Here is a 10,416-nt window from a genome sequence, read left to right as displayed (position 1 = left end):
ATTTTTCTTGAAAAGTTACTTTTTCCTCAGCCACTTTTTCAAAACTTTGGCTCCAAAAATCTCAGCTGTTAATTGATGTAAAAAAAATATTTTTATATCTACTTATGTGGAAATCTACAGAGAACAAGGACATATACATTTTTTGATAATTCATTGAGAAATATGGGCTGCAGATGCTTAAAAATACTTTTTCGAGGGTCATGCTGTATATCAAGTAGGTATATGTACATTAAAAGAAGCTAACGACAATTTTATCTCACTTTGTTCATTTGTCTTGACACGTTTATTGTGCTTCGCTGATTATAGATATTTTTATCCTTGATCTTTTCTCTCCTTCTTTTAAACACTTGTGTATTATTATCAGGAATAAAGAGACAGACAAGTCAATTAGAACTAAATCATAGTCGGTCCTTCTGTCCTTAACGAATAGATCTAAATAATAGCTTTAGAATTTTTAAATTTAAACTGCATTATGATTCCTGTAACCGTTAAGCATAAATTGGAAAAATTATTACTTAAACGTTCGTACGTCTATTTAATACTAAATTCTAAAGACACTTGATGTATGTTTGTCACGTAATATCTCCTGAACAGACGAATTAATCTTTATCTCTAATCAGAAAATTTGTAAGGGAGGGAGGTGGGGTATTTATCCTCCCCACCTTAAAAAATGAATGAAACTCTCATATACTCATAAAAAATCTGTGTTTTTTTTTTGGGTGGGGGGGCATATATTTATCTTCAATTAACCTATACTTTAAGTCCTGATATTATTGATCTATTACAAATATTGAGAATTATGTATGTATTTGTCACCAGTTTATTGTTATATTTTCATTACAAAATAAATGATATTAATTTTTTGATAATTAATGGATTTTTTCATAATTTTGTGTGTTCAGATATTTTTCTTTATTAGTAAAAGGTATGGTTATTTTAAGCGAAGCTTTTTTTTATATTTTAGGCTTGTCCGTAAGTTTGTCCTTAATGGAGAGCTATAATTGTATATTTATGCATGTTAGAATCATACTATTAAATTCAAACCTTTTATGTACTCAGGGAGGAATTGGACATTGGGCTGTTTATTACAATAGTCCCCAAAGTCTTATATTAACGTTCTCTTATTTGTTGGCTTAAAAATCTCGGGGACTTTTATTGAATTTTGATTGGTTGGTTCATTAGGTTGAGTTTTCAAACGTTTCAACAAACAATTGTAATCTACAGAAGGGTTAATTTTCTGTATCATCATTGGGGATGTACATAGATTTATTGGCCATTGTCTTATCCCTTTAGATCCCTGCCCATTTTCTTTGGTTTTATGAATGTTGTCATCCTTGTTTCTTAGTAACTGTGGAGCGATTAGATTGGTGAACCGGTTTTCATTCATACTGAAAAATCAAGTCTAGCATCGTATTACAGACAAATTTCTATGAATATTAAAATAAAATATTGAATTTTTGCTCGGGGCTAACGAAACTGGTTTTAATCTTATAATTTTAATATCCAAGGAAAGCTGTCTATAATACGATGCGATAAATAGCTATTCTTGTTTTATAGTAATTGTGGAGCTATTGAACCAGATATTAATTTAATAGAGGACAAACAAGAAACTGTAATCTATGAAAATATTCAGGTATTGAAGTGATAGAGATAGGGAAGATAAAAAAAATTTTCTCCCAAAATATACAGTTGCTTTTCAGTATAACATAATAAGTTAAAGATAAATCTTCACAAAAAAACACGCGTTTATCTTTAAAATTACCTTAGAATTTTATTAAGTAGCTTTGCTACTAAAAATGTAGTCATAAATCTGTTTAATGCTACTTTAAGGTCAAACTGCATATTTATATCTTTAATAGTTAGATTGAAAAACTTTATCGTTTATGATTACTAGAAGCTGTGCCTTTACCATCTAGGGGCATTTTTTATTAATGGTTAGGTAGAGGACGGAACTATAGGCTAAAACAATCCTAAGACGTAATTTTTTAAAATAAAATAACCTAAACTAACCAATAATATAAATCAAACATTATTAGAATGGAAAACTTAATCGGTTCGTTCAGTATTTATTGAAACTATAAGCTTCAGAGTAAGGATTGTAGAGACTGTAGAAGAATGCGTTTGCTTCACTTATATTTGACCTAATTGTCCTTGTTAAAAGCAAATCATTTCTATAATTAAGATCTGTATGACCGTCCGCACGTAACGTTTATTTATGCATGTTAGAATTGTCCTGTCGATTTCAAACTTTGCATGTTAAATCTGTTACAATTAGGTACAACTTGAAAATCATAATAACATTTTTATTGTTGCAAGAAAGTCCCACGTCCATTTAATTAATATTTATTTTTTACTTTTTGATTGGAACATTTTTAAGTTCAGCTGTGTATCCATTATACACATTTTTATATTAAGGATTAGTACCTATTGACCTAATATTTTTATCATGAATATTATATTTTACTTCTCGATGACTATTATTTTTCTTTCTGGAACTTACTGAAGTTTTATTTTTTTTTGTATAAATTGGACATATTTTGAGAAGATTTTATGTTGAATTAGTATTGACCTAATTTAAATGTACACTTTTTATGTTAAACGGCAAAATTTTCTTTCTTTGTATTGCTTACTTCTGCTTTACAATGAACTTACACTTTTTATAAGAGAATATCTTGGATTAGTCCTTATTTAATATTGTTATAATAACTCTTATAATTCATATGTTAACTTTTTATGTATATAGTATTAAATTAATTTGATTTATTTCCAATTTTTAAATTTAAAGATCAATATTCTGGCTATCATGTTCTGACACTCTACGAGTGTCAATGTTCGTATGTCCTACCTTTATTTTAGAGCTTCACTTTTATGGCTGTTGTCATCCTTGTTTTAGATAAACTTGGTTGAAATCGAAGACAACTCTTCTCAATTTAACATGGCTGTTGTGGAAAACCATTCAGGAAAAATATTAAAATTAGTTTGTTTGCTGCTAATATCTCTAAAACCCCTAAAAGTTTAAACCCAACAACTTTTTAAAAAGCAAAGCCATCTACATTCAGTATAAATTGTAAATTATGCATGTTAGAATCGTCCTTTCGTTCCTTGACCTTGCCTAAAGATTCCTGAGACAATTAGGAATAGGTATCAACACACACTAGCCTTTTCTATAAATTGTCAATTTTTCGATATTTGAAATGTAACAGATCGGTTTGAGGAGTATGAAACTGTTCTTAGTTCTGACCAGGTTATTCTAATATTGAATCACTTGAATGTGGTATGTTACTTAAGATCTTAAAAATGGACAATATCTCTAGGTATTTTAAATTATATTTATTGAATTTTCATTACAGTGTATTTCATTTGTCATAGGAGGTGTACTATTTTTCATGATCTAGCCTTTAGTGTCAAAGTAAGGTTACACTTGGCGGCCATCTTGTTTTTTACCTTTTTCCCGTTAAAATTAGCTATGTCAGAATATTAAATTTTTGCGGTCATCTTGTTTTTATATTTTCAGCCTCTTATTTTAGTCCCATGAGCTGTATATGGAAATCCAGGGTCTACGATTGTACAGTTACTCCATACTTGGACTTTTGGCGCCCATTTTGGCTTTTGCTATAATAGCAGCTGGACTCCTAGTAGTGATGTCATAATTGAACCTAACTATTGTCTGCTATCTTATTTTAGTCATATGAGCTCTATATGGAAATCCAGGGTTTACGATTGTATAGTGACGTCATACTTGGACTTTTAGCAGCTATTTTGGCTTTTGGTGTCATAGCAGCTGGGCTCCTTTGCTTTTCTATCTATCCAGGTACAGATTATTTAATTTTACCGTGGCTCAACACGTAGTGCATCCGATCGTCGTCGGGGATATGATAGGTCCGAATCCTGGCCCGACATTGTGTCATAACTAAAGACGATAAAAATAGTTTTTACTACTACTATGTTAGGTGCACGACATAATAGTTAGAGTAGGGGGAAAGCCGTAAACAGGCGCAACTCATTACCATGCACAATTAGAAATTCTCTAAGGTCGTACAGTCAAAGGGTTTGTCTGAGTTGAGAGGTCTAGTCCCCCAACGTCATATATAACCTCCTAAATATTAAACAACTGTTATTTAAAAATGTCTTATTAATGAAAAGCGAAGCTTTTCTACTATTAGGGTCTGTACGTGTCCATAACTATAAGCTCTTTTTGTTAATTCAGGCATCTTAGCATTGTAACATCAATTTTAAACTTGGCGTGATTCTTGTAACATTTGGGTCCAATTTATAGAGCAAATGGTCCGTATATATTATTTGTTTAGCTTCTTTTTTATGGATGTTTTAGACCTTGTTTTTGCATAAAGGTGAGAGATCGTGTAAGTTGAAGCAGCCATTGAAGCGTGACCAGCCTAAACATATCTACGGAACTCAAAATCTTGCCTTCCAATTAGACGAACCAGAGGTAGTACGTCTTATTTAGTAGCGTAGCTACTCTATAATTGTCAAAGGGAGTCTGTATGTGTATAAAAAGGAACAAGCCCAAACATATTTATGGAACTTAAAATCTTGCCTTCCAATTAGACGAACCGGAAGTACGTCTTATTTAGTAGCGTAGCTACTCTATAATTGTCAAAGGGAGTATATGTGTATAAAAAGGAACCAGCCCAAACATATTTATGGAACTCAAAATCTTGCCTTCCAATTAGACGAACCGGAGGTAGTACGTCTTATATAGTAGCGTAGCTACTACATAATTGTCAAAGGGAGTCTGTATGTGTATAAAAAGGAACCAGCCCAAATATATTTACGGAACTCAAAATCTTGCCTTCTAATTAGACGAACCTGAGGTAATACGCAGGGACCTAAAGGGATAAGACAATGGCCGATAAATTGATGTACATCCCCAATGATGATACAAAAAATTACCCCTTCTGTAGATTACAATAAGTGGTTAAAATGTTTGGACTCTCAACCAATGTACCAACCAATCAAAATTAAATTAAAGTCCCCAAGGTTGTTAAGTCAACGAATAAGAAAACGTTATTATAACACTTTGAGGACTAGTGAAATTAACAGCCCTAAGTCTCCTCCCTTCCTGGGTAATACGTCCTATTTGGTAGCGTAGCTACTCTATAATTGTGACATAAATGTATTGATATAAAATTTTCCTAAACCCCGAACCACTTTATTATGCAATCTACATTTTCCTGGATATTTCGTCTATGGTAGTCCATAAGTGTACAGCTTTACAGTACATTGTTTCTATTTGTTAAAGCAACACGTATGATAAAAGAAAAAGATTCTTTTTAAAGTAAAATGCTTATATTTCAATCAAAATCTATATTTTTTTATTTTTTACCGATCCACGTCATTATGCAAATCAAAAGAAAATCAATGAGAAAACGTTGGTTTTGCACTTTTCTCCACTTTTAAAAAATGATTCTGATAAAATAACAATTTTTAAAGGGATTTATGCATTAATTATAATGAAAAACAGTTTTAGGCAGATTTTAATGATTTTTCTAAATAAGAAATAATTGAAAAAAAGAAATTCTATCCTCATCACTTTAAAGGACAGCTGCTGACCCCCAGTCTTATGGATGAAGCTAAATACATGTTATGGATAAAAATTACCCTGAAAAGTATACAAAAATGTTTTTTGGTGTGTTAAAAAAATCCATTTTAAAATCTTGATTTTGAGGATGATGGCCTTTAAGATGCTCTTACTGGTGGAGAAGGTGAGCTAAATGTTATCTAAGTACATGACCATTACAACAACTTGTCTATTAACCTATGTACAATTTTTTGTAGTCATAGCAGCCTCCAGTGGAGCCTCTCGACATGAAATATAACCATTATCTAAAAACTACATTATTTACTCTATGAATTATAGTAATTAAAATTGCAATTTTTTTCTTTTTTGATATTGCTTGGCTAGAGGCTGCTATGACTACAAAAATTGGACCATAGTTCAATATATAAGTTTTCTTCAAGGGCATGCACTTTGATAACATTTAGCTCACTATCACCACCAGTAAGAGCATCTTAAAGGCCATCATCCTCAAAATCAAGATTTTAAAATGGATTATTTTAACACTTCAAAAAACATTTTTGTATACTTTTCAGGCAAATTTTTATTTTTTACATGTATTTAGCTTCATCAATAAGACTGGGGGTCGGCAGCTGTCCTCTAAAGTGATAGGGATAGAATTTCTTTTTTTCAATTATTTCTTATTTAGAAAAATCAATAAAATCTACCTTAAACTGTTTTTCATTATAATTAATGCATAAATCTCTTTAAAAATTGTTATTTTATCAGAATTAATTTTTAAAAGTGGAGAAAAGGGCAAAACAAACGTTTTCTCATTGATTTTCTTTTGATTTGCATAATGAAGTGGATCGGTAAAAAATACAAAAATTTAGATTTTGATTGAAATATAAGCATTTTACTTTAAAAAGAATCTTTTTCTTTTATCATATGTGTTGCTTTAACAAATAGAAACAATGTACTGTAAAGATTTACGCTTATGGTCTACCGTAGACAAAATATCCAGGAAAATGTAGATTGCATAATGAAGTGGTTCGGGTTTTAGAATATTAAATGACGAAAAACAATATTACCCCTTTTAAATATTTAGATTATTGGTGGTAAAGTTCGGACACTGCTAGTTTATACCAACCAATAAAGATTTAATGAAAGTGCCCACAGTTTTAAAGCCAACAAATGAGAGAACATGAATACATTAAACTTTGGGGACCAGTAAATTTACAGTCTAATATCCCCTCCCTCCCAGAGATATATTATTAAACATAAATTTTAATATTATATTTTGTTATTAGGCAACTTCAACCAACGTTTCCACGGATAAGAATAAAATTGGAAAATCCACATTCTACAATCTAGATGATGAATTAACAAATGCTACCTCAGCGGAAAAATATAAAAGGTATTAAGTAACAACTTCTCACATTAACATTTTTGTTGTAACAATGCTTTCTGTGAGTTCCAGATTAGGCATCGTCTAAAAACAAAAATTATATAGTCGTACATTTTTAGCCGAAATTACACCAATTACATCTATATGATGATGATATCAATGGGTATAGATTACGTGGATATATTGACAGGGAAAAAATTGTCGTCAATTTAGGGTGCTAATATGAACTTCATTTATTTGGTCAGTTCGTTAATCCAGTAGGAGATGGGGGATATCCTTATTTTAGCCAACTTAAAGCATCACTTTATTTGAGTACATGAAAATCCAATTAATTCTAAATCACACTATCTCTTTTTTAGAGAAGGATTTTCAAGTTTTTATGATAGAAGAACGGAAACCCAGGTACATGTTCTCCAGTTTTGAATCCGATGAATTTCCGCCGGATTGCGACCTATTCTTAACCGTACTGAAAATACATGTTTCATATCGCGTATCCAATTTTCTACAAATTTAAAAATGTACAATCATAATGTTAAAACCAGTTTTGTTAGCCCGTGCATTCGGCATCTCCGGGTTAACAAAATGGTTTTAATCTTATTATTGTATATCCGCGCAAAGCTGTTTATAATACTACTAGCGGATTTCCCCCGAGCCTCTAGTAAAAAAATGTAGTCACGCCAGGCTATAATTGAATCAAGATAAAAGTAAGTGCCGAGCTCTGGGACCTATGTATGGTGAAATTAGACATAAAACCATAATGATTCCAGGTAAAACCAAAATATTTCAGCGGGATCTTTTTGAGAAAATTAGATTTGAAAATTTTAATTTTCACCCCCTAGGAGTTGCCGCATAATCATGACAAGAAAAGCAAAGATTGTTTATTTAAAATTTTGAGCAAATTTGCTTTTATAAAGTTCTTCATAAAACCACTCCTGAAGGGAGTTAATTAATGACCATTTTTATCAGTTGCTTTGCTAAGGTCACGGAAATTCAGCCTTAAATAAATCATATATAGAGAGGTTTTATGAAAGACTTCATAAAAGCAAAGTTGTTTAAAATTTAGATAAATAATCTTTGCTTTTCTTGTCATGATTATACGGCAACTCCTAGGGGGTGAAAATTGAACCTGAAATTTTCAAATCTAATTTTCTCAAAACGATCCCGCTGAAATATTTTGGTTTTATCTGGAATCATCATGGTTTTATGTCTAATTTCACCATACATAGGTCCCAGAGCTCGGCACTTACTTTTGTCTTGATTCAATTATAGCCTGGCGTGTAGTACATGTGGTGCAGCACCAAATAATTGGTATCTTCTCCATCATCAAAAAAAAATATGGAGATTTTAGCCTAAAATCCCAAACAGGACCAGTAGGTATATTCCCTGAAGAGTAGAATCCGATCGGTTCAGTGGTTACCGAGATCTTAAGGGACAGACATCATTCTACTTTGTATTGTAGATATCATATTACAAAATTAAAAGGGGTTCAGAGAAGATTCAAAATTAACAGGGAGGGAGGGAACAACTGACTGTAAATTACATTAGTACCTAAAGTTTAATAACAAAGTTATCTTTTTTTTGTTACAAAAACTGTGTGAACTTTCGATTGATTCAAACATTTCAACCAATAATTTAATCTACAGAAGGAAATCAACGGAAATGTATATTAATATTAATTTTATTATTATTAGGATTCATCTGGTTCCGAATCTCTGAGCTCTATGGAGTCCAGAGATATTAACATCAACCCACAGGAAATTAAACATTGGAAAACTACAAGGATGGGGCCTAAGGTGTATTCAACCGCCCTCCCCCCTGCAAAACTAGGCAGGGTAGATAAACGTTCTTGTTAAGTGTCAACATCAACACCCCCCTTAATTGTTAAGTGTCAACACCTCCTTAAATTAGTTTTTTTCTTCAAATTACCAATCAAAGGACACTTGTTGGTGTATCCATCCCCCTGACAATAAAATAATGCTTCAATTAGGCTATTTTTTTGCCTCCTCTGACTCCCCTTTCAAATATGAGCTCCAAATTACTAAAAGCGAAATCGCTATTATGGCAAAAAAATCTGATGTTGACAAAAAAAAAAAAAAATTTGAATTTGAATGAATCTCTGTGCACACATCTGGTTGACATGACCCTTAAATAAAATTTCAACTTCAGTGAGTTTGTTTATCCAGTAGGGGCGGAGGGAAAGGAGCAAAGAGGGTGTAGGAAAGCCAGCTACAAGTTTTTAAAAGCGAAGCTTTTCTATAATTAGGGTCGGTCCGTCCGTCACAAACGGATAGCTTTTTTTTGTTAATTTGTGCATGTTAGAATTGTCCTATCGATTTCAAACTTTGCATGGTCATTCCTGTAGTAGTTAGGTACGATTTAGAAAGCGTAACAACTATATAATCATTACCAAAATGTCCGTATGTCCATTTTAAACATGTTGATTTTTTTACTTTTTTAACAACAAAGGGGGGGGGGGCGAAAGTGACACTTTTTGTAACCAAAATTAAAAGTCAACAAAGGAACTTAACTAAAAAAAGAGTTGCAGGTCTGAGATTTTGCATGGCAGTTGCTTTATAGGGGTACAATATGGAACTGTGAAAAAACGGCGGCGCAACCGCCGAAAACTGGCCATTTTATTTTGTTGCGTTTTAGTACCATAAAACCGACTTAATTATTTTTTTAAAAAACTTAAATTACTTAAAAATTAAGAGGTCTACAAAAAAAAACCGATTGCATATCTGAATTCTATGAAAAATTTTACATCTACTACTTACTAAAAGAACCGGCTAGCTATCTTAAATAAAAAGTGAAAAAGTTGATACGCCTTCTTTACTTACAATTTTGGTTTGACTCATGTACATTTATATCATGACAATTCAGTTCTGACACTATACAAGTGTTAATGTCCGTTTGTCCTACCGTTTCAGTGCTTCGCTTTTATGGATGTTGTCATCCTTACTTTTTATTTTTTTTATAGTACATAATCTGGTTTAAGATCAAATAGTAATAAATCCATTTTCTCGTATTCATTCGAATCCGGTTCTCATCCATACGAAAAAACTATGTCTAGCATCGTATTATATCCAGCTTTCTACGCATATAAAAATGTACAATCATAAATTAATTGTATATACTATATCCGCGGAAAGCTGTTTATAATACAATGCGAGAAATAACTATTTATTACCTCTAGCCACGCTCAAGAAATTTCCCATCTTTAATTATAAATAACTGCCAGGAACAAGTGGATGCAAAGCAGCCAGCCATTCTACCAACAGATAATCAAACTAACTAACAATAAATATTACTACGTTTGTCAGGGAAGGGTGGGACATTAGACTGTTAATTAAATTGGTACTTACAGTTTAATTGACATGCTATATCATATCTTAAAAATTTTGTTCATAATCATTGGGGATTTATATCAAATTATCGTCCATTGTCTTATCCTTTAAGATATCTGCTGTTTGTAGAGCAAACAGAGTCCATATTT

At 31.8% G+C, this 10,416-nt stretch overlaps 1 protein-coding gene across 1 annotated transcript; it reads left to right on the top strand.

Moving 5' to 3' along the window:
* Nucleotides 1-842: 842 nt before the first annotated feature.
* On the top strand, nucleotides 843-10,218 carry LOC145319940 (uncharacterized). The gene is made up of 10 exons (XM_080162341.1): nucleotides 843-925; nucleotides 1,558-1,633; nucleotides 2,894-2,960; nucleotides 3,204-3,244; nucleotides 3,685-3,811; nucleotides 4,350-4,447; nucleotides 6,826-6,932; nucleotides 7,283-7,325; nucleotides 8,615-8,755; nucleotides 10,162-10,218. The coding sequence occupies exons 1-10, from the start codon at nucleotides 873-875 to the stop codon at nucleotides 10,216-10,218; spliced, it is 810 nt and encodes a 269-aa protein (XP_080018467.1). The 5' UTR covers nucleotides 843-872.
* Nucleotides 10,219-10,416: the final 198 nt, after the last annotated feature.

This window comes from Acartia tonsa, chromosome 5 (assembly GCF_053477335.1).
Source record: "Acartia tonsa isolate MP-2025a chromosome 5, ASM5347733v1, whole genome shotgun sequence".
NCBI classification, from domain to species: domain Eukaryota; kingdom Metazoa; phylum Arthropoda; class Copepoda; order Calanoida; family Acartiidae; genus Acartia; species Acartia tonsa.
This window is presented reverse-complemented; position numbering and strand designations above follow the sequence as displayed.

Bases quoted from the DNA above. Each gene is read 5' to 3' on its own strand.
- LOC145319940 (XM_080162341.1), top strand. From the start codon at position 873: ATGGATTTTTTCATAATTTTGTGTGTTCAGATATTTTTCTTTATTAGT. The intron at 3,812-4,349 runs GTACAGATTATT...TTTTGCATAAAG, and splicing joins TTGCTTTTCTATCTATCCAG to GTGAGAGATCGTGTAAGTTG. The intron at 6,933-7,282 runs GTATTAAGTAAC...TCTCTTTTTTAG, and splicing joins TCAGCGGAAAAATATAAAAG to AGAAGGATTTTCAAGTTTTT.